The sequence below is a fragment of the Aspergillus pseudoviridinutans genome (assembly GCF_018340605.1).
Source record: "Aspergillus pseudoviridinutans IFM 55266 DNA, scaffold_4, whole genome shotgun sequence".
NCBI classification, from domain to species: Eukaryota; Fungi; Ascomycota; class Eurotiomycetes; order Eurotiales; family Aspergillaceae; genus Aspergillus; species Aspergillus pseudoviridinutans.
The window spans coordinates 3,068,703-3,091,616 of NW_025091284.1; the positions used below are offsets into that span (position 1 = coordinate 3,068,703).

The following is a 22,914-nucleotide window of genomic DNA, read 5'->3' on the forward strand; positions in this document are numbered from 1 at the left end:
GCTTGGCTTGATGAGCTTGATTGGATTTTTGTCCGTGTCGTCCCTGAAAAAATGTTCTTCCCAATTATGTTTTAGACGTTTCCATTAGATGGTTGAGATTATAGATAGCTGCAGTTATCCTAGGTCGATGCGTGCAATTTAACAACGCCGAGCATGTTACAAGCTACATACAAATACATCATGAGGACTTGCCTTATGTATCCTGGTATGTCTATGGTCAACTTCCCGCAACAACTGCAAGACCCTCGTAGATCTTCCTCTTCACCGCTAGGAAGCTTCCCGCACCGCGTCCCATGGTCTGTTTCATGGCCGCCGACTGCGCAGATGCCTCGATCTCAATCCTGCCAGTACCCGATTTGCGAACAGCCACCATTCCATCGATGAGAAGCGTTCCCTCACCACGGAACTCCGCCTTGTGTCCAGCGCTCTGCATGACTTTGCGCAGATCCGCCAGTCGAAAATCACCCACATGCAGAGGTCGAGTCATGGACCGGGTACCAGCCGCCATGTTCGCCGGTAAAACATCAAGCACAGGGAAAACGTCGGATTTGTCCGCGGCTGGCTTGGTTCCGTCAAGGGTGGATGTTGCTGCAGAACTGGCCTCGGCCTGCAACACCTTTTGTTTCTTGCTTGCCGACTCCTCGGTTCCCTCTTCGGGAGGGCTGAGTTCCGGTCCTCTCAGTTGGGCTGTTAGGGTTACTACACCCAAACTGCGAACGTGCTGCCATCTCAGGCGCCGGACGAGATTGGTGCTCAGCTTGACCATCCAAGCGTTTGTATCAACACTGGCATCGACCATTTCACCGTTTGTTGGCGTGAAAATGAGGCCCGAATCTGGAGACGAAACATCGACGCCAGCTTTGGCAGCAAGAAGCTTCTTGCACTCTGTCGCCAAGGCGGTAGTTTCCTCCTTCATTCCTCCAACCAGAATTAGTTTCCGCGGCTGGATGAGTGGAATCAGCATCTCTAAACTGCGCTTATCGTGTAGCCCAGTGAAGTCCACAAAAGCAAGGCGTGCGTTGATGGTGATCGAGGCCTTCTCGAACACGGCTTTCGCGGGCCCTTCAAACGATTGCTCATCGGCTTCATCCTCTGATGATATCGCCGCATCAGCACCGTCCGCATCATCGGTCATGCTGAGATCGTCCACGCCACCCGAATCCCTCTTATGAGCGTCGTCGGCGACCTGTTGCCGCTTGGCGCCGCTATGGGAGGCTCGACGTCCGTGCGGGCCGGCCTCGTCCCACCGTCGTTTTTGGCCCAATTTGGTCTGAGCTTCGGACCGACGCTGCTGCATGTCTGCCTCTTCCCGCTCCTCGGCTCGTAAATACTCCTCGGGCCGAATAAATTCTCCATACTCGTCTCCGCGCTTTCTGGGAGCTACATATGGGAACATTCGTTCGCGGCCCTTCTTCCCACGGACATCGTAGTCGTACACGTTCTTCCGCCGAAGAAGAACGTTCACACCCAGATCTTCGTCGCTAAGACCCAGCTTGTTGCGGTTGGCATGAGCCAATGAGGTGGAAAAGTTCAAGACCCGTCCCTGCTGCTCCGTCTCCGAATCTTCCGACGTAGAGCTCGATCGGTCGTCAAGTACATCCGTCGGGTTCTCAAGATTTTCTTGACCTCTTGTCTGCGATGCATCCTGCAGTTGTCTCTTGGTGGCGAGATATTGCTGATAGATCAACTGCTCCCCGGGGTCAAGGGGTGTTCGCCGTACATCTGTCCAGGAAAGTTCCCGTCCGCCGCTATGGACCTGCTCAAGGAGATCACCGTCTGAGGCTTTCTCCAAGGCAACGCCATCCTTTCTCTCTTCGTACCATTGCCAGATCATGCTTCCAAGGGTCTCCCTGTGATGCTCTTTCTTACTATCTGAAGGCCGTTCTTTGTGAAGGTTTTCGGTCAGTAGGAGGAGGTTGTTCGGTCCTTCGGCTATCAAGCGTAGGGATTCCTTTGCAAATCCCCAATCCAGAGATGTATCAGACGCAATAATCACCTTCGGTTTTTGATCCGTCAATACCTTCTCCAACCTTTTCCTACGTTCAACTGTCCTGAGATGTTTGAAGGTGAAAGGACCTAGTCCCTTAGATCCCCCTTTGCTTTGGCCTTGGCCACCGGACCGTTGACCATCAGCATTTGACTGTGGTTGGCCCGTTGCAGGGTCCACGCCTTCCGCTGCTTCGAATTCACGCACAATGTTCTCATCCATCCATTCAAGCATACTCCTCGCCAGGCGCATTGTAGTGTTCGCTTTTCTTCCGGCCAGGTATAACCCAGCGTTCTTCAAGGCAATGTCGCTTTCATTATTTCCGCCAGCCACATCACGCCACGCATGCTCCAGCGCATATGCAAGCTCCAAGACTCGAGCACTAGTGTCAGTTGGGATCAGGACAGTACCGCCCTTCGCGAGACTGCTCCGTATCATATCCAGGAGCAAGTCGTCACGTTTCTTTCGCCCACCAGGAAGAGCAAACTTGTCTCCTCCCCGCGTGCTGCAGACCAACGCCGTCGGCTTGCGCAGTTGTTCAACGACCTCTGCTCCACTGGCACCTGAGCCTCCGAACCATGCAGCGCCGGCCACAACGCTTTCTCGGGCCTGATTCCAATCCACTGCGTAGACAATCGATTCCATACCATGCTGAATATGCCATATAGTTCCACCCACTGTATGTCCAGCATTGTACGCAGTGAGGGTCAGCCCGTTCAGCGGCGGCGAGAAAGGAGACGAGAGCGGCTGGTGCGGTTGGGAATACTTTAACGGATGAATGAGAGAAAAGTATCTGGCAATCTCCTCGGTGGTGGGAGGCTGAAGGAGAATTCGGCCAGCGCTGCTAGCTGCCGTGTTCCCTTCCCCATCCGTGACAGACGCCGCGGCGGATGCGGCTGAGGTTGACGCGCCGGGTTCCGAGATTGAAGCTTTTGGTAGGAACGTCGCTGCAAGGGGCGAGGAGGCATACAGATCTTGAAGAAGTGTTCGACCGAGAGCGATGATAGGACTCGTAGCGTAAACTGGTATCTGGGTAAAAAGAGGAAACGTCTTGCAGCAGTGAACGAAAGCACCGATGTGCGCCGGAGTCGCGTGAGTTAGAAGTATAAGTGACAAGGTAGGAATATGCCTGTTCGGAATTTGTGAGTATGCGATGACGAGCTTAGCTTAGCAAGCTGCTTACTTCTCCAATTCTAGTAGGTCCAGCGTATCAAAGGTATCGTCCCAACCGACGTCCACGAGGATTTTGATGCCACCGTCAAGTTCCAAGATAGATTGTGAGGCCCTGGAGGAGGACTGCGCACCCAGCAGGGGAGTGAAGGTAAACATATTGGCGGTCCTTCCAGGTCTACCCGGAAGTATCTGGTGCAGTAGAGGTGGTTTTGGGAACCGACGATGGGAACACTCTCAATTCAGAGATCGCCCATAGAGAGGATTGCGAGTATAGAATATCAAGTCATATCATTTTATCATAGCCGGACAGAACAATTGTTAGCACAGCAATGAGAGCTGCTAAGATGCGATAATGAAGACAATAATATGCGATACGTCCCCGATGGTCGTTTCACTACTCATGTTTGCCTCGTTTGCATTGCGACCCTTCCTGTGAAATATGGTGCCTCAGGCATCTTATGGTCCCATTGTTACCAACCACATCACGACTTTTATTTACATTCTATCTGCCTGCAGCGCTCTCGCTTGCATCGTGCTTCCTGAATAGCTCCCAATATAACTTTCCAGTTCTACATTCGATCACTTGGATCTACACATCTTGATATCTTCAGCAGAGAATACTTACACTTACACTTACTCTACGACCCTCCAAAGTGCTCCTCGCCTTTTACTTTAATGGCGACAGTGGGGATGAGCATCCTAGAAGAGACTTGGACAGATGGATGGAGAACGAAAAAATGATGCTTGGTCGTGAACTAAAATAATTGAGGCATATTGCAAACAGAAATATTTGACCAAAGCACTCACCAAGACAGATGGCACAGATGGCTTAATCCATCCTGCGGCCTGGCCGTAAATCCTACCCTTACCTAGGGTAAGTAATCGAGAGGCCGAATCCCAGCAATACCGCAGAATCCGCATAGACAGCATGTCCTATTGCTCTGCTGTCATCAATTCGTGTCCGGTCGTCATCCACAGGCTGCAGGGCCGCATAGCAAGACCGTCGACGAACCCGATCTAAGGCCGTACTTATTTTCGACCAGTACGTTTCGGATATCTGCTTTGCTGCGCGGGGGCAGCTGCACCAGCGGCCTTTGCTGTTCCGGCAGTCGTCGATTTCTTTGTTGTGCGGGCTTTTTTGACCTTCCCAGCAGTGCCAGCACTCGCAGAGCCATCATTATCGTCAGAATCAGCAGCGGCCCCAGCAGCCTGCTTTGGTAAGCCGCTTGCAGCTCTCTTCGCTGTCTGGCCTTGTTCCACTCGATTCCGATCGTGGAATGGCCTGTGCTCGAGGGAATAATCGGGTACGAGCTTCAATTCATCGTTGCTGATGTAATTGGGAATCTCGTCGCCTGGCCATGTCCTTATGCGCCGGAGAGCTCGCTGAGGGAAGTGTTTCTTATAATTCTTCTTCAGCTGCTCTAGGGCTTCAGTCACGAGCTCGTCTTCTTTTGATCTCTGAATGTCTGGCTCTGACTCTGGCTCTGTCTCTGGCTCCGACCCTGTGTCTGGTGGACCCCGCGGCGCTTGTTTTGGCGTGTTGTATACAATGCGACGGGGGCCGGCCTGACCCGGTCGGGGCCCTACTTTGATCTTCGCAACTTCCCTGATGCCTTTTTTGGCAGCCAGGTTACCTACATGACTTTAGTAAATCACTTCAGTCTATAAATAGATCTCATAGGCCTCCGGGGGTTTGGGGTTTTGCTTGGACGAACGGGTCATCTCTTACCTCTCTTAAGTGGATCTTGCACAGCAAGCCTTGGCCCCGATATCATGGGCAAACCATTAAGTGCACCATCCATGGCATCCAGGTCAATGCCAGACTCGAGTGTCTGACGATTCGGATCCGCATCTGTTAACAAAGCAGAATCATTAGCTCATCCGGCCCGATCATGCAAGATATTGGGAACCAGTGGAATGCCATATGCAAGGGGGAGATGAGGAATGCAAGCGAGACTGTCCGTTGCTGCGATCATATGCGTCCAATGGAAACACCAGATGCATAGCAGCTTATGATTGGAGAAACAAACCATAAGTCCGCATTGACAGATTCTTAATTACATCACTTGATGATCTTGAAGACATAGAGGAAAAGACACAGAAACATGCTTATGACCAGAATGATGACAATGAACCATATCCACTTGTACTCACCAGTTGCAGGCTCTTGCACGTCGTCAAGGGCTAGCGGTTTTGCAAGGCCTGACTCAGCCCCTAGGCGATTTGCGCGGTACTCGTTGCGGTAAGTACCGATGCCAGGAAGTTGATTTTCTTCATCGCCTACTCCTTGCTGTCCAGGGTTCAATCCTCTGCTGTACATGCCTTGCCGGACTGGGGCAGTCGGACGTGTGTAGTCCTTCTTGTAGGACCAACGCCAAGGATCATGGAGACCCGGAGGAGGAGGAGTAAGCGGTGTCAGGTAGAAGTTGGTTGCTGGGGGCTCTGGAAGAGGTGGGAGAGGCTGAGCGACGCCTTTCACAATTTCTTTAAGAGGCCCGATTCGCAAGTGCGAGATCATTGCCTCCCTTCCCTCGGGATCTTCAATACAGGCTCTCTGCCAATTATACGACCACTCGTACAACTGCTCCTTTGTCAGACCCCGCCAGCCAGAGGGTGGGCCGGGCTCGAATCTCCACATCAGCCGGTGCGAACCCGGAGCCTTGGGCAGCTGCTGGTTTCCCTGCTCTGTAACAGGTACGACCACCCACCGGGGGTACGCACCGTGTTCACCGAAAGAGACACGAGGCCCTAAAGCAAGTTGGTTAATTGGATGTTGCTGCGGTCGCTGCACCTGCTGCACCTGCGCTGCCTGCGCTGCCTGCGCAGGTTTAGTATGGGCTGGAGCAAGCGGCGTCGGGAAGATCCGGCGCATCATAGCCGCAAGAAGCACCTTGTTCTCCTTTATTGCCTTATCTGTCTTCAGCTGGGAAAGCATAGTCCCTCGAAGCGAAGCGCGAGCGTCCTCAAGCAATTTCGCAGAAGGCTCCAGGCCGCGGCGGTATAATTCCCAAGGCTCTACTGGCTCCGGTTCCCCTGGAGCTCGTTCAGTCTCTTCTTCAGACACGCCAGCTTCTTCCACATGTTCAGCTTCCGGCTTATCGGAGTCGGAGGCTTTTCGTTCTCGGCCCTGTTGCCGAGTCGGTGATGCCGGCATCTTGGCGTATGGAATGGTATCCCCTGCGATCAAAGACAGCTAACTATAAGACCTAAGGATATTAGTCTCTGTTCAATAGAAGGGTATGAGTTGCGCGTACCTGTAGTGAAGTACTTTGGGGTATTAGAAGCACACGTTTCAACGATATTGAAGAAACAGGCAGCCGTGGCAGGTACTTTATCTTATGAATCAGACAACTACGCCCCTGAGAATCAGTGTCCACTTTTAAAGAGAGAGAATAAAAAAGGTTCATAGACCCTTCAATGCCGAACGTACCTATTTGGTATGTTTGGCAAAGTCCTTTGTTCCTGTATATACCCTAGATCCAACACGAAATCCGCTAGTTGGACGAGACAAAGAAAGTGTCCCGTTCCCACTGAAAGCCCAAAGGGATTAGCATAAACACTTGGAAAGCAGAATCATCCAAGGAGAAATGAAACGAACCAAAGACCAAAGATTATCCAATTCCAAGCACTCAGCAAACTATACAGAGAAAGGAACCATCACAGCCAAACCGTACAATCTCAAAGACCACGAGATAATGACATGCAAGAGCTCGTTAACTGACTTCCATCCATCGACATCAAACCAAGCAGAAGACATGAACAATTTTGGAGAAATATCAAGGAAGAATCAATGAACAATCACCCTGCCCTACCCTGTAGGGCGAAGAAAAATATTTCCCTATCCTAGGATCTCCATAACGTCAGTGGCCACTCCCTCTTCCCCTACAGTGGGGTAAGAAAGAAAGCCAAAGAATGGAGAAACCGTCCAGGTTGTTCCTTTCCCCTTCCATGAGCTTGAACTCGTGCCCTGGGCTTGGAATGGAGACCGCCGCTGCTGAAAGAGGACAAAGGAGCAACAAAGAAAGTGTAGGCGCATTCCTCGGAAGATTCCGGTCAAAACATCCAGCCTGGCGGGTACAGAAGCTGGGAGAGCAATGATAAATGGTATCCATGTAGTAAAAGCTCTCCGCTGGCCAGGATTCATTGGTCTTGGAAGTATCAAGCCGCAGGTTGGTGAAATCACCAGTGAAGAGATTCGTCTGCTCCTGATTACTTACACTTTTATCTTAGCTAGCATATTAAGGAGTTGACGCCTTTTCATCTCACAGTTCCTGAATCTTTAAGAAGTTTACGCTTTTTTTACTCACTTATAGATACCGATGGTAGAGAGTACCTTCTCCATAGCCCTACTTCTTAAGGATTATACTATTACCTCTCAAGTGACATACGGTTATATATCCTAAACATTGGGATATATTATAGAAAAGAAGAGTACTTATGGGCCACGTCGAGGTACGATATTGTGAGACGACAGCAGATGACCGATTAAGCTGATGAATCAGTTGTCATTCGTAGAGTATCCTCGTGAGTACTTAGCAGGCTTAGTTATCGCAAGCCTAGCAAAAACCAATCCAGCCAGAATGATTGTAACGGCAGGATTTCCCTGAGCAATGTGCCTGCCTATGGTGCGCCCCTCCTAGGCCTAAGACACGAGTGCAGTCAGAAGCGAACGCAACACAATCGACAACGACAACCCAACATATGAACATAGTAAGGTGGTAAGCATTCATCTTTTTGGTCCTGGAGCATTGGAATGTGGATTCCACATTGTAGAGTGGTCCGAAGAGGCGTATGCTTCATGTCTAGCTCATTAACCAGTGATACAAGTATCAGTATTATCGAGCTGGAAGCAGACCAGAACAGGGAACAGCGATCCGTGACTCCAGAGTGCATAGTCTCTTGCCACTGTCGGTTGCGAAGGGGTTTTCAGGTATGCTCTTGTCTTGAGAGCTGGCACAGATTGAGAATGGATATTTGAGCCGTAAGGACGTCACTCAGTATCGGCATTGTTTGTCCCACTTGTCAATGTCTGCTGGAAGAGAAGGACGCGTCTTGTACTACATGCCCCCATAGCTCAGTTCCTGTTGAATAGCGATCATCATCTATCGACCGCACTATGCAGGAGAGAGCAAATTGAGCAACTGCTCTTTGGGATTGCCAAGCTATCTAGGAGAGATGACTGAGAAAAGATACTATAGGGTGGGACACATGACTGATACGCCAGAGAAACAAGTCATATGAGCCTGAGGTCATCTTCAGCATGATCAACGTTTGGTCAATCATCGGATTCCTTACCCAGACATATGAGTTTAGCCCGTCAAGGAAGCTCTCTTCAGTCTGCATTATTGCAAAGTATAAAGGCTATGTACGACTCGGCGAAGAAAGGAAATTCATATGTTCAGTCGGACTCGAAGTATACATTATCATAGCGACTAGGCCGGACAGTGGACCCTGGATCTGGTAGATTACAGTACAGAAGGGATAGACACCTTTTCCCAGCTGCTACGTGAGACAAGCCAGCTCCTGATCAGGTCAGATCTATTGCCAGTATCTTGGCTCATCGAAAACATGGTAACGGTGGCCACGGACACCCTGGCCACGGAACATAGCGGGGAATCGACGGCCCTCAGCGATCATTTCCTCGGGAATGCGCACTTCGTTCTCGGGCTCGGGTTCTCCGATGACGAATTTGCCAACCTAGTTGAGTGGATTAGCATATACAAACAGAGCCTGATGGACGATTATGATCGATCCTCACCTGAATCTCAGTATCTGTAATACTATCCCGGCTGATTCGGGCGTAGCCAGTCCGCTTCAATCTCTTGTAAAGAATGTATTCGCACCACCGGTCCCAGTCTGTAGGGTCGATGTCCTTCATGCCACTGAGCTCGCTGACATACGTGTTGTAGTTGCCTTCAAGCGGCTTGGTGACCAGGTAGCTCAGCAAAACCATCGGGCGGGGCGATTCGCCCATGAGTTTTGCCAAATACTGGGACTGTAGACGACGGTCTTCCGGGTCTTCCTCCTGTCCGGAATGGAAGACAACGACGTCCACCAGCTCACCATACATATCCAGAGTTGCGTGAATAGCGGGTGCCAGTTCGCCGACAGGTGAAGGAAGCAGATGGTGGGTTGAGTTGACGATGGGGAACTTTGAGAGTAGAGCAGCGCCCCATGTATGCTTGTTAGGACCAGGTCCGAAATCTGCGTACATGCCCAACTCTTCCGCCAGAACTTGACTAATGTCGCGATTACCCATGATGATGCGCTGGGTGTCAGATTCCAGCAGGCCGATCACGTCGATCTCAAGCTCCTTGATGACATCGCGCATACGTCGCTCCGAAGACCACATATCGTTGTCGAGACCGAAGTGAACGGTCCAGATGCCGAGCGTGGCAACCTTGTCCTCTTTGTGATAGGGGGTGTAGTCATTGGTTGGGAATCGCAGATATGCGACGGCAATAGAAAGAAGCTGCAGCACGGCGAGGACATAAACGTAGTATGACCGCTGCCTCCTGCCGTTCGGGCTGATAGTTTTGGCCTTCGGGCCAGAGGAGTTTGTAATAGCGGCAGAAAAGACTCCAGCACCGATGGAGAGCATAGTTGCCGCCATGAGCCAGTCTGTGTGCTCTCTAACAAGCGGACCACCGGGAACAAACGCGTAAGCAACAACCCATACGTGGAAGAGAATCAAGAAGACGTAGACAAGGCCTCCGAGACCGAACGTTGTAGCGGGAGAATGACGAGCAGCCGAAGAGACCAAAACGGGGGCAACGGCCATGACATAAAAGGCAAGGGCTAGGCCGCCATAAAATCCAGTCCAGTGGCTGTAACATGTGAGTAGCGCAGCTCCGAGGGAACCGATACCGAAAGCAGTCCAGCTTCCAGCGACGCGCGGGCAGAAGAGACCATATACGAGACCGGCCCCCATCGCGAAGATCGTAAGCACACCGTGAGGCGCGGCGATCGGTCCTCTCACCGGATATCCCTCCCAGACCCATGAAATCATGGTGCTGGAATCAGACAGAAGAGAGTGCATAGCGAACAGAAGACCTCCCATGCCGAACGCGGCTAACAGGGAAGGACCCTTCTTGCCAGTAGAGGGGAAATAGTCCCCTCCACTTGGTACAGGCTTTCTGTGAGATCTGAGAACAGCCAAGATACCAAGGAGTAGACCCATCTTGTTCCATCCACCGTTCTCCGCATGCATAGTGGGCCAGACAGGGTTATTGGTGCTGCATGCAAACTTGGCGACGCTGGACATGATCAGACCGATGCCCCAGGCAAGGATCCGAGACTCCAAGCGGGCGCTCTGGGTCTTCTCCGCGTGGAAAATGCCGGACCATGTAAGAGCATTGCAGGCAACACTGAAAGTAGTGACGAAGAGTCTGTTGGTAGGATTCTGCACCTTGTAGGCGAGCAGTCCAGAAAGTGACAGAAAGTGGAAAAGCCGTGGGTACTTGGCCACCGCAGTTTTCAGAGTAGGAATTGCTAGAAGGAGAGGTGACATGTAGGCGACAATAGCGGCTTCATACCCAGAGATACCCATGTGCCAAAGAGGGAAATCTAACGTTATTAGACATAACCTTTAAAGAATAAAAGCTGAACTTACACCAAACAAGGAGTCCGAGAGCCGTCGCCATCGACCAGAAGACATACTGAGGTCAGTCAGTAAATGCGCATGATGCAAGGAGAATTGGAATAGGTATTACCCCGTTGTAGACGTCTGCGGCGGCGTCCAGGACTTCAGGCCAGAAGAAACCCTCGCCAAAGGTGTTTCCAACGGGCTTGCCCTTCCTAACTACGAGTCAATAGTGAAACCAAAGTGTCTTGGTGAGCGGGAAATACACACTCCTTTTCAAGGACAGAGTCCGCAGTGGTCTTCAACTGCCTAATGTTTCGAAGCTTAGGACATGTTTTCAAATCCAAACAACCAATATTCGGCCACTCTACATTTTCCCATTTTGCTTGGTTCACTTTGGGAGCCACGGTACATACCCTCTGCTGACCCCTTTCACGTCCCTCACCACAATCTCAAATGCATCAAAGTCCAATGCCGTGACGGCATCGAATCCCACGTCGAACAAGATGAGAGACCACTCGAAGAAGGCATATTTCGTGTAGGCTTAGGAGAGAGTTGTTAGAGAACAGTGTGCCAAACAAAGAACAAGAGGAAACTCACCACCAGCGACCTTGTGCACCTTGTGTTGGATGAAGTAGTAGACCAATGGTACTAGGGTGCCAAAGAACAGGCCTGCCATGATCTTTCTGTATTTCAGAGCGCGGCGATTGTTGGGGCTGAGTGCCAGGCAACCAAGGGTCCAAGGCAATGTCGCGACGAGATAAGAAATCATGAAGATATCATGCCAGTCATGGTCGTCGGTCGACGTGACATATGTCCAACCACCACAGGTGAAAGTCCGGAACAGCCCAACACCAGCGACGATCTTGGGAAGAGTCGAGTTAGGCCGTGCAGTAAGAAGGTACCAAAGGAAAACGAGAGCGAATCGAGGACCGGAGGTAATGGCGATGAAGACTTGAAAGAATGAGCGTTCCGGGTATCGGTCCCCAATCGTAGCTGAAACAGAAGGGAACCATTCATGCGGATATCCATAGTGTTCGTTCTGTACGATCTTGTGGAAATGCAGGGACATTCCCACTACAAGAGCGCTCAGGAACGCCGTATAGGCAACTGCTGTATGTGCCCATGATACCCATTTACCATTGATCTGGCATTGACTTAGTGAATGGCCTGGAATTATTTGGGTTTGTATCAGCTTACCGCCACAACGGCATCCCCATCTTTGAATTTGGGAGCCATAGTAGCGCAAGAAACGCAGGGCCCACACTCCGCGCGTTCGAAAAGACAAAAAGCTACGACAGATGGGAAAAGAATATAAAAAGAGCGTCGAGAATATAACCGATCAAATAGAAAAGAATAAATAGGAAAAGGAAAACTGTCAGCAGTCAGAGGAACCCCCTGAGATATGAAATGGCCAGGTTGGAACTCGGTAACCTGCGGAGCGGAGCGCGCGGACACATGCAACAAAAGCACGATTCCTGGAAAGGAAGGCGGTCACAGCCCAGAAACAGATCGGAGGTATCGAGCGGGATGCCGACAACTTTTTCTGGCCTGCATTGGACGACTCTTGCGAAACGTCTTTGACGGTCTTCTGCAGCAATAACAACCATCATGTCGGCTGCAACAGACAAAGCACGCTTCTACCTGGAGCAGTCGGTGCCAGAGCTCAAGGAGTTTGAGAAGAAAAAGATATTTAGCAAGGTACGAGTCCTCAACCAGCCACTTCAAACATGGGTCACTCACACTGCTCGTTATCATCAGGAGGAGATTTTATCCATTGTCAAGAGACGGTCAGATTTCGAGCACAAACTGAACGCCCGCGGCGCTCAGCCATCCGACTTTGTGCGATATGCGGAATACGAGATGAACCTTGACGCTCTGCGACGCAAGAGAGTGAAGCGGCTAGGTATTCGGTCGGCGGGTCATTCGGGTCAAAGACGGATTTTCTTCATCCTCGAACGAGCTACTCGGAAGTTCCACGGCGATCTCGGCCTATGGATCCAGTATATTGAGTACGCCCGACAGCAGAAGGCATACAAGAAGCTTTCGACGATATTCACGGATGCTTTACGGCTTCACCCTACCAGCGTGGACCTATGGATCTACGCAGCACAATACAACCTGGATGATCACGCAGATATGACAATGTCGCGAACCTATATGCAGAGAGGTCTGAGATTTTGCAAGAGCTCAAGGAAATTGTGGCTGCACTATGCGAAACTCGAATTGATCTACATCGCCAAGGTTGTTGCTCGACAGCGGATACTGGGCTTGGACCAGAAGATTGAAACGCCTAACCGGGCCGAAGAATCTGGATTTGATGACCCTAATGCAGACATGATTGCTCTACCTAAAATCACCGGGGAAGATATCAACCCTAGCGCCGGAGATGAAGACGGAGTCGATCACGTTGCTCTGGAAAATTTGAACTCGACGCCTGCTCTGAGCGGCGCGATCCCGCTGGCCGTCTTTGATACGGCGATGAAGAACTTCAACAACGATGACCGCTTCGGCCACGATTTCTACGACATGGTCTCCGAATTCGAGGACTTACCGTGCCTGCGCAAGATCTTGGGACATGTAGTTGAGGTCATGTCGCAGCACAGACCAAACAGCTACCGTACGCATATCTGCAACATCAAATTCCCAATTGCTGGGATCCGACCGACATCTCCCGAGTTTCCTCGGGCATTGCGTGAATCTCTTGCGCGGTTGAAGGAGCACCGGCAAGATCCAAATGTCGCCAAGGAGGTGGTCAGCTGGCTGCAACCGCTCCAGAAGACAGAGGACTTGGACCCTGCCTTGCAAAAGGTCATTGCAGCCACCATCCACAACGCCGAGCGGGTCCTTCAGCAGGAGTAGACGTTGCATCTTCAGTTCTTTATTGCAGGCGTTCCTCAGGGTCATTTAGGGTCCATAAGCAAAGAAAGACGAAGCTTGTTCTCTCTTTCAAGGTGTTTAAAAGTTAGCTTCCTATCACTCATCATACTTATTACCCCGCCTGTTGCTCTTCTTGCTGCTGTGCAGTTTCTTCGCCTTGATTCTGGCCTCGTTTTCAGCCATTTTCCTGTTGCGATTGTGAGAGCTGTCCAATATCCTGTAGATAATACATATAACGAGGAAGGTATCCTACAATTTCTGCACTTTTTCTCGTTGCTCTTCAGATGTTTCTCCAGGAATCACATCTTCTGCAGTAGTTTTCAACAAATGGTGGAGCTTCTCATAGCAGGACTCCACGTTAGCGGCCTGTTTCCGCGACTCTTCAGACTGGATAACCAGCGTGTGTGTTCTCTCGGCGTAGTAACGGGATGACCGGAGATGAGGATGTAGGATCCGCGGCACCAGAGGCAGGAGAGACTGGAGGGGTACTTTCAATGTGGCTTTTGAGTTTACCCTATTGGGGAAATGCGATGAGATGTTAGTCTACTGAGGCGTACGTTCCAAGTGCCTGACGTGCTCTCGGCCAGTCAAATGAGGCTTTGATCAATGAATGCTCTTTAGTGCAGGATAAAGCTACAGGGGAGAGGAACGGACTTGTTAACATTCTGACCGCCAGGACCGCCGGACCGGCTAAAGGAAATCTCGCAGATGTCACGAGGGATTGTGACTGTCTTTGTATTGAACCTGTTAAGCCACTCCCGAGCTGCGGTGATGTCCTTTTCGTCTGGTTCGGCGGTGGTATGGTTGGTATCGCGTTCGTTGTTGGCGGCTGCCCGTCTGGAAGCAAAGCTTCTTGCGATGGTGGGACCAGCGGGGGCTTTGCTGAAAAATCGAAGGAGTCGGGTTCGCATATCTCGTGACAGTTCGAATTTTTTCCCTCCTTTTCCCTCTGACCAAGCGTTCTAGACTTTGGCCTGTTGATAAGGTAGACACGCTGTGCAGTGTGACTCAATAGTTATTGTGTAGGAGTATCCGAGTAAATCGTGGATTGAAGAGCAAGATAGGATAGAAAGACATCGAATAAAGGCGGAGAAAGAAACCATTGACAGTTCTCGAAGTCAAATGACCTGTAAAACAGATAGATGCTCGGCCGGGTTAGGAAGCTGTTCAGACTCGTCCTATGCTGAAGGATTTTTAGACTATTGTCGGGATAGAATTAAGTGAGTCCATCTTAAGGGAAAACGCACGCACTAGTCTATCTATATGTTTCAACTGCTACCACTATCTACACAGTAGGCCTAGAAACTCAGTTAAGAATGTCGAATAAGAGCTTGGTACTCTGAAGCTATGGGAACATCATAGTAGCAGCTTCAAGTCCACATTAACAGGTGTTTGCCTTCTCAACCATCCTCAAATCACATGAAGCAAGAGCCCAGGAGAAGAGCGGGAATACTCCGTGATGGATGGTTCTGGACCCTTTGGAAAGCGTCGAGATGCCAGTTTTAGTGCATACTAGTCGTGTCTGTGACTAATTAGCCGAAGCGTTGGTATTAAGCCAGCAAAAATAGGTAGGTCATGGCGCTAGGTAGTTGGACTAGATGGGGTACCTTAAGAACCTTATGGACAGCTCCCAGTTCCAGCAATGATTCCAGTAGGTACGGAGTACCTTACAAATGGCTCTTGGCTTAACACTAGAACACATAACCCGTCCAGTCAGAGCTTAGCATGGGAGTCCGAGGATTCCACACTGGCTCACAGCAAACATGCACACTCGGTAGGTGATAAACTAACTACGGACTATCAAGGTGCAGTAACTGCTACGTACTCTTTGACGATGGGAGCCCCAACCGCCTTCCAGGATAATAATGGTAGATAGTCCATACTACGAGACCTTCGGCGTAGATTTTCTTTGATAATTCTTCTACTCACCCTCCTCGCTTCCTTGACCGAGAATCTTCTCTCCTTACTGTTGTCTCCAGGTGTTGGAGTAGACGGATCGTTGGAGATTTTTGTCGACCGACGTACTACTGCTAAATCAAGTCATCCATTTCAAAAATCCCTGCTATCACATCATTTACTTCCATCATCCCCAACTTCTCCATCTAGCGGAATCAACCCACAGCTCATCTCCATTCTTAATTCATTTCCTCTTCAATATCCCACTCTATCTACGGTCTCATTTTCCCTGCAAGAAAAGCCTCCGTGTGTGCTCGCTCCAACCGAGTTTGGACCCTCTGGTTCTACTGCTCTCCGCCCTTCCGCCTTACCGCCCTGGGATAAGAAGGGAAAAGGAAAAGCAAAAAGAAGGGCCCAGTGTCTTTTGCAAAGATAGCCCCACTCGAGCTACTTCGACTGCGAAATCTTCCCCCTCTCATCGCGTTGTGGCCCTTGTGCAGTCTCTTGCGGTATTTGTAGATGAAAGTGATCCACCCTGTCCGTTGTCTACATGACGCCGGGTTCTCCAGATGAAGCTCTTCACTTTCGAGGCAAAACTCTGACTCCAGAGAGCCCTCGTCCGCTACACGTCGCAGCACCGACCAAGATCCCTGTGTTGCAGAACCAAATGGACCCAGTGTTCAATGATACGTCGACTTATTTTGACACGCCCTTGTCAGACCTTGAAAATGGTTCCCAGATGCACCATTATAATGGACAATATGCAGGTTCGGTGAATGCGACGAAGTATCATGCGCTGGACCATCGCCACTATCAACAATACCATCAACCACAACCGTCGACACAAACACAAGGTAGCTTTCACACTGGTTCTTTACAGGCGGGTGATCGATCAGTGGACAAGAAAAATGAGACTTCACTTTCTGCGGGGACAGCAACTGCTAAGCCTTCCCCTCCATCAGATCAGTCTGCAGTAGCAGACGAGGATTCCTCTACTGCGCCGGCCATAGCAGCGAACTCATCTCTAACTGTTCTTCCTTCGTCAGATCCTGCTGCCCCTCTAGCTCACCCTAACCCCGATGTCCCTTCCTCTGCCTCCTCTCAGGCTGCCCAGATCCTGCCCGTCGCGAACGAGGTAAATCACGCCGTCGGCAGCTGGACCGCGCAGTCGGCACCGCGTGATCGCTTAGATTCCCAAGCCAAACCCGAAGATAATACTGGTGAGGGTGGTGTGGACTTCCAGAACCTCCTCGATAATCTTCCTCCTCCCTCTACTGCCGCTCCATCTCCTCCCCTGCCCTCGGAGACGGCCCCTTCGTCTGCGGACGACGTCTCTGAAGCTCCTCAAGGCCTTCCCCCTCGTCCCCCGCCCCAGGAAAAGCCCTCCATTCATCCTAATTACCATCCCAGCGATGATATCCGTTCGTATCATCAACTCCACCCTCACCCTTCCAACACATCCACTACCTACCCTGCCCAGCAAAGTAATTATCAATCCAACTTAGGGCTTCCTTCCTTGGCTGCTTCTGGTGCTCCCGGAACTGCGTCGGGCGCCAGCTCATTGCCTCCACCCCCTGGTCCCAGCTTCCAGCAACCGGCCGCCTCTACCGCAGAATCGTCTCTGGAGCCCCCTGCAACGGCGACTTCTTCGGATGGTCGCGCCGAGAAGCCGGTTGGTCGTGTGGTTAAACCCGGCGACGAAGATGTTCCGTGGGGTCCAGACGTCCAGAAGAAATATGACCAATTCCTGCATGATGAGAGAGTGTACGTAACGGAGGGACTTTGGGATCGCTTCCCAGCGGGGTCCCGGTTGTTCGTGGGTCAGTATTCTGCCGCTTCTACTTAAAACTTTGGTATCTGACCCTTATCTAACCCTTGCCGCCAATCCAGGTAATCTACCCACGGAGAGGGTCACAAAACGAGATTTGTTTCATATTTTTCACCAATACGGCAAACTGGCCCAGATATCAATCAAGCAAGCCTACGGTTTCATCCAATTTGTCGACGCCTCCGCCTGCAAGCAAGCGCTCGATTGTGAACAAGGAGCTGTGATAAGGGGTAGAAAAATCCGTAAGTTGGCACGGTAGTCCCAGCGGGTATTCGGACCTGGATTGACTCTGCCTCACGCAGACCTTGAGATTTCAAAGCCGCAGAGGAATACCCGGGCAGGACCTCCGCCACCTGAGCCATCTCGTGGTCCTCCACCCCGACGGTCTAGGTCCCCGGAATACAGCAGAGGCGGTCCTCCCATCAGCCGTAATCCGAGGGGTTCGGGAGATCGCTATGATCGACCTTACGAGTCAGGTCGAGTCCCATTTAGTGACTTTAGAGATGAGCCGAGCCACCGCAGACGCGACGATTATCGACCCCCTCCTCGATCGCCATCTCCGCGTCCGTTCCGAGGAAGAGATGGGTACAGATCTCGGGATAGAACTCCCGAACGATACGATCGACGTGAAAGACGCCGTTCTCGGTCACCATATGGGAGAGATAGACGGTATCGGACTCCTAGCCCCAGGGGTCGCAACTCATACGACAGTGATTCGGACTTGCCAGTGCCCAGGAGAGCCCCGAGAGATGTCCCGGAAGTGCAGATTTTGGTTCTTGAAGAAGTTGACCGGTAAGTTACATCGTCTGGCTCGCGCCGTGGTGCAATTCTGATGTTTCTACTCAGTAACTTCATCTTCCACGTGGAGAATGCCTTCCGCAATCGAGGTCTTCGGGTCGATGTCCTGGTGTTAGGTCCTCGCATACCACTCAACGCGGCAGTTCAGCGGCAGATTAAAGAAGGGGTTCTTGCTGTTGTGAGACTGTCTCGTCCGAACCAATTCTCAAGGAAGATACCTTTGCAGGTCTTTGATCGCAGTGGTGGGGCAGACAATGTTCGCTTCAATGGTCAGCAACCTTGTTTCCAGTCAACTCTCTGCACGCGACCTCTTTTACTCACGCATTATGTATAGAATATCCAGAAGTCGAGCCCAACATCGCCGCCGAGATCGTCTTTCATGCCCAGGCCATGCAGCGCGGTACTACTTCACTTCCTTTCCCACCCAGCCCAGCGTTCGCCATGCCGACACTTCCCACAGCGCCCATTCCTCAGGCACCGTTGCCGGCGCTTCCTACTTCTTCCAATGTCGCGAATATGATTTCGTCTCTTGATGGGCCTACCCTTCAGTCTCTCTTGAGTGCACTGCAGCAGCGACAGCAACAACCCGTTCCCGCTGCACAGCCCTTTACAGCTACCAACATGCCTCATACCACTGCAGATCTCGCAAGCCTTTTGAGCGGAGCCACGCGGCCGCCTATTCCTACGAACCCTCAACAACATCTGCCTCCGCAGTACTCGGTCCCAGCCACCAATGCTCCGGTGGTTCCGGATCCCAATCTGATTTCATTGCTTGCCAAGGGCCTGGGTGGACAACAGCAACCGCAGCAGCAGAACTTGGCGACTATGAGTCCTCACGTTCAAAACATTATGAATCAGTTAAGCAAGTGGAAACAATGATCAACGATAATTCTTCTAAATGTACTTCTCCCATCTTTCTCTCTTTCCTCTTCGTTTGCTTCTGTTCTGAAATTTCGGAATACCATGGAGCGTGGCGTTTCGTTCATGAATATCCGTTGAATTAATTAGTCATGGGATGAACTGGCCATGGTTCACGGTTTTATGGCTGTTGTTTTGGCTCTTATGCTACTTTCCTACTTCGTTCAAGACATTGCGACAGGAGTGCAGGGTTATCTTTTCGAGGCATTCAAAGGTTAGATAAGGCAGGAAATGGCTTCTCCGTCTGGGTCGTCATGACATCTCTACGAATTAACTATAATCTCACTGCGTTCAGCGAATTCACCGCTAGAGTAAAGCAACAGGGTGTCCTTGACTTCGGGTGCTGCACAACGAGATGACTGGGTAGACACGAATATTATACAAGATCTCATTCGACAGTCGTTATGAGAGGCGATGTAATGTGATATAGTACATTCATAATAATTAATCCCCTCTTCCTTTTTTATTCCTTTACCTTCAGCGATAGCACACGCCTCACTTCGGTGTCCACCCTTGTGCCTTGAGATCTGCAACCTTGGCCGCATCTTCCTTCTTGATGCGCTCGATCGTCTTGTCCCGGTTATATTCCATTACCCGCTTCTCCTTGAAGTATTTGACCTACGCAGGAACAAGGATTAGAAACCTATCTCCCGAACTACTCAAGACTGGCAGGAGATACATACCCAAGCCTTCGCGCACGACTCCTCAAACTGTGCCAGTTCCTTCCCACATCGGCGCCGCGCTTCCTTATCTTCCTTGATCGAGTCGATGATGTTGTTTTTGTCCAGGCAGGAGAAGAAAAGATCCCGGCCTTCCCAGCACTTTTCGCGGGAGCTCCGGTCGGGGGCTATGCGGCCGCCGTCGGAGGCTTTGGTGGAATCGTCGGAGGACCAAGGGAGCCAGCCCATTTTGATCAAGGTATATTAAATAAGATTGAAATGGTAATATGAATACAGCGGAAGAATAGTGAGAAGTGGAATCGTCGCAAATGTGATCTGTAGGTAGGAATTGGGTGTCTTCAGTTCCACTGGGGATTCCGCATTGGCGGCTCCGCGTGGCTTGTCGGCTGTGGCGCTAGCATGTCATCTGCTGGGACAGCTTCAAGTCGTCTTCAATCTTTCATCATCAATTGACTCGACTACGGGGATACAACAGCCTAAGTCAAAAGTATAATGTTGACTACTGCCTACCAAATACATAAGTGAACCTGCATTTTACTCGATATCAACGCTTGCACTTCCAAAAGTCCGTTTCCAGACTGTCCAACCCGCTCACTCGTTCTCCGTAAACGACTTTCGCATCACCACCCGGGTCGGTATATTATAATAGTTCATGCCCCCGCGCCGACGGGCTCCTGCGGGGTCCCGAACAGACCTTCCTCCGCTGAAGATTGTTCGAAAGATTCTTCTCCTGCAAACTGCCTACTATGTCTCCGCTACAGCCTTGATTCTATTCACAACTTTGGTCTACGGAACGGGGTTCTCGCTCGATTTGGTTTTCAGCTGGGACGCCTTAAGGGGGGACACAACAGTAGGGTGGATGCTGGGGTTAGTATGGATGTTGAACAGTTTACTTGGGTATTTTCTACACCTTTCGCTCATGGAAGAGTTTGGTTGGCTGACAGAATTTGATTAACAGCGTGATCTTCTTACTCCTCCTCGTATCCCGCTCAAAGCTCATCCCCGACTTCGCCTTAACAATCCACTTTCTCCATCTCATCGCGACGTCGTTCTACACCCGCTCAATACCCCGCAACTGGCTCTGGTGGGGTCTCCAATGCGCCAGCGCAGCTCTGATGACCTCTCTGGGTATCTGGGCCTGCCAGTGGCGGGAACTCAGACCTATCACGTTCGGGATAGCAGGCGGTAGGGGCACGACGCAGTCGTCTCCTAGTGCATCCCAACCACAGACCGACGATGTTGAAAACGAACCGTTCTTGCCATCACGGGGACGCGGCCGAGGGCGGAATATGGGCGAGGGGAGTGACGAGTACGAATTGACGGAGATGAAAGGTGAGACGGCTGTATAATGCTCTTGTGGGCTTGGACGACGCTTTCGCCTTCAATACTTCATATTATTATTAATTTTGGCGACCTGGATACGGCGCTACGGCGCATCTTTACCATCATCATTGTGTATACCCTAGCTGGTTGGATTTGTATAGATGGCGTTGAAGTGGACGGTGCATTCCTGTGCAATTCTTGTGGATGAGGATATATATCGGGAGACGATAGCGCCATCGTGATATGTGCAGGCACATTTGATTACGTTCTAATAAGATTGACTTTCTGCCCATTTTGGCCGGGATTTGAACTTGGGTAGAAGGCCAGACAGTAGTGTAATGAACAGCATCAAAACCAATCAGCTGTCTCAACTTCTCTGCGAATCCTTCGGTCAGATAAGAGTCAACTGGAGATACGTGCAGCTTCCTGCGTCGAATCACAAAGCCTTGCGCCTTCTACGCGACAAGCGATCAGGCAAGTCAAGTGGGGGTTCGGGGTTGACCCGCGAAGTCCGATTCAAGTGATGATAAGCCTTATATAGATAGAGGATTGGCGATATGTTAGTACAATTGTCTCATTCAGCGAGTTATATGAGGTGGTACCTTACATCTTGATCGTTTTCGAGTTTCATGCTACATAGTCGTGCTCACTACTGGAATCCGATTCCCGTCTACTGTTATACCTATCACCCAAAATGTCAACCACGACAGTTACTGAAGCCGCGAAGCGGACGCTTGTTGTCGCCCCAGAAAATATAATAACTCCTGCCGCAGCAGATGAAAAGTTCCAGGCCATCGCGCGCGGCAATCGCGAAGGTACACTCAAGCTCCAGGGCATCCCAACCTTCTCCGACCCCTACGAGGAGCGCAAATGGATGAAAGAGCATATGGCGGCTGCGTTTCGCTTCTTCGGAAAGCAGGGCTACGGAGAGGGAGTGTCTGGTCATATCTCGATGAGAGGTAAGGGAAGTTTATAGACAGACATGAGTCTGCATGCTGACTTCTCCGCAGACCCCGTCCTCAAGGAGCATTTCTGGATGAATCCCTTCGCAAAGCATTTCTCGACCATCAAGGCTTCAGACCTGGTTCTGGTCGATAGCGAGGGCTACGTGACGGAGGGAGGGGCGCAGCTTCCCATCAACGAGGCGGGGTTCATGATCCATTCTGAGATTCACAAGGCCCGTCCAGAAGTGGTGGCTGCGGCGCACACGCATTCGATTCATGGGAAGACGTGGAGTGCATTTGGGCGGCCCGTTGAAATGCTTTCTCAGGGTATGTACTGTACCTATACCCCTAAAGGGTTGTGGTTGGAGAACGCTGACGGTTGCTGTAGACGCCTGTAACTTCTACGGGAAGTTGAGCGTATATGATGATCATGGTGGGATTGCACTAGCCCAGGAAGAGGGCGAGCAGATTGCAAGGGCTCTAGGCGAGAAGAATATCGCCTGTATTCTGCAGAACCACGGGTATGGAATCTTCTTGTTGCGCCCAGTGATTGTGCAAGAGCTGATCGTCTCCTAGTCTACTGACGGTTGGCCACACTGTCGATGAAGCTGCGTTCCTGTTCTTCAGTTTGGATAATGCATGTCGTTCGCAGTTGATGGCTGATGCTGCGGCTGCGAATGGAGTCCCTAAAAAGATTATCAGCCATGAAGTGGCAAAGTATACTGCAGACGCCGTTCAGAACCCAGTAAGTTCTCCGTGTTGATTCTCAGAGTGCAACTGACATGCCACAGCATAATTTTTATACCGAGTTTCAGCCTGAGTTTGAGTTGATTGTGGAGGAGAGCAATGGCCGGGTTCTTCAGTAATACAGACGTGGGCCAATTCCTACAAGGGATTAGTCTGTC

General features: G+C 50.9%; 9 protein-coding genes across 9 annotated transcripts; 4 read left to right on the forward strand and 5 right to left on the reverse strand.

Moving 5' to 3' along the window:
- Window positions 1-217: 217 nt before the first annotated feature.
- Asppvi_006505 (cleavage polyadenylation factor subunit CFT2) lies at window positions 218-3,316 on the reverse strand (the record flags this gene model as incomplete). The annotated part of the gene is made up of 2 exons (XM_043302406.1): window positions 218-3,116; window positions 3,171-3,316. The coding sequence occupies 2 exons, from the start codon at window positions 3,314-3,316 to the stop codon at window positions 218-220; spliced, it is 3,045 nt and encodes a 1,014-aa protein (XP_043158341.1).
- An 873-nt stretch (window positions 3,317-4,189) lies between these two features.
- On the reverse strand, window positions 4,190-6,314 carry Asppvi_006506 (uncharacterized protein; the record flags this gene model as incomplete). The annotated part of the gene is made up of 3 exons (XM_043302407.1): window positions 4,190-4,794; window positions 4,890-5,012; window positions 5,315-6,314. 3 exons carry the CDS (start codon window positions 6,312-6,314, stop codon window positions 4,190-4,192), a joined length of 1,728 nt encoding a protein of 575 aa, XP_043158342.1.
- Window positions 6,315-8,698: 2,384 nt separating this feature from the next.
- On the reverse strand, window positions 8,699-11,981 carry Asppvi_006507 (putative integral plasma membrane protein; the record flags this gene model as incomplete). Its single annotated transcript, XM_043302408.1, has 7 exons — window positions 8,699-8,857; window positions 8,919-10,726; window positions 10,773-10,818; window positions 10,873-10,957; window positions 11,159-11,285; window positions 11,343-11,889; window positions 11,943-11,981. 7 exons carry the CDS (start codon window positions 11,979-11,981, stop codon window positions 8,699-8,701), a joined length of 2,811 nt encoding a protein of 936 aa, XP_043158343.1.
- Window positions 11,982-12,353: 372 nt separating this feature from the next.
- Asppvi_006508 (snoRNA-binding rRNA-processing protein UTP6) lies at window positions 12,354-13,604 on the forward strand (the record flags this gene model as incomplete). The annotated part of the gene is made up of 2 exons (XM_043302409.1): window positions 12,354-12,443; window positions 12,504-13,604. 2 exons carry the CDS (start codon window positions 12,354-12,356, stop codon window positions 13,602-13,604), a joined length of 1,191 nt encoding a protein of 396 aa, XP_043158344.1.
- Window positions 13,605-13,718: 114 nt separating this feature from the next.
- Window positions 13,719-14,533, reverse strand: Asppvi_006509 (peptidyl-tRNA hydrolase domain protein; the record flags this gene model as incomplete). Its single annotated transcript, XM_043302410.1, has 3 exons — window positions 13,719-13,809; window positions 13,876-14,136; window positions 14,277-14,533. 3 exons carry the CDS (start codon window positions 14,531-14,533, stop codon window positions 13,719-13,721), a joined length of 609 nt encoding a protein of 202 aa, XP_043158345.1.
- A 1,535-nt stretch (window positions 14,534-16,068) lies between these two features.
- On the forward strand, window positions 16,069-19,023 carry Asppvi_006510 (putative RNA-binding protein (Nab3); the record flags this gene model as incomplete). Its single annotated transcript, XM_043302411.1, has 5 exons — window positions 16,069-17,338; window positions 17,409-17,588; window positions 17,649-18,138; window positions 18,193-18,413; window positions 18,479-19,023. 5 exons carry the CDS (start codon window positions 16,069-16,071, stop codon window positions 19,021-19,023), a joined length of 2,706 nt encoding a protein of 901 aa, XP_043158346.1.
- A 534-nt stretch (window positions 19,024-19,557) lies between these two features.
- Asppvi_006511 (cytochrome c oxidase subunit 6B family protein) lies at window positions 19,558-19,970 on the reverse strand (the record flags this gene model as incomplete). Its single annotated transcript, XM_043302412.1, has 2 exons — window positions 19,558-19,680; window positions 19,746-19,970. The coding sequence occupies 2 exons, from the start codon at window positions 19,968-19,970 to the stop codon at window positions 19,558-19,560; spliced, it is 348 nt and encodes a 115-aa protein (XP_043158347.1).
- Window positions 19,971-20,394: 424 nt separating this feature from the next.
- On the forward strand, window positions 20,395-21,091 carry Asppvi_006512 (protein SYS1; the record flags this gene model as incomplete). Its single annotated transcript, XM_043302413.1, has 2 exons — window positions 20,395-20,639; window positions 20,701-21,091. The coding sequence occupies 2 exons, from the start codon at window positions 20,395-20,397 to the stop codon at window positions 21,089-21,091; spliced, it is 636 nt and encodes a 211-aa protein (XP_043158348.1).
- Window positions 21,092-21,759: 668 nt separating this feature from the next.
- Asppvi_006513 (class II aldolase/adducin domain protein) lies at window positions 21,760-22,875 on the forward strand (the record flags this gene model as incomplete). Its single annotated transcript, XM_043302414.1, has 5 exons — window positions 21,760-22,024; window positions 22,076-22,336; window positions 22,398-22,530; window positions 22,586-22,754; window positions 22,825-22,875. 5 exons carry the CDS (start codon window positions 21,760-21,762, stop codon window positions 22,873-22,875), a joined length of 879 nt encoding a protein of 292 aa, XP_043158349.1.
- Window positions 22,876-22,914: the final 39 nt, after the last annotated feature.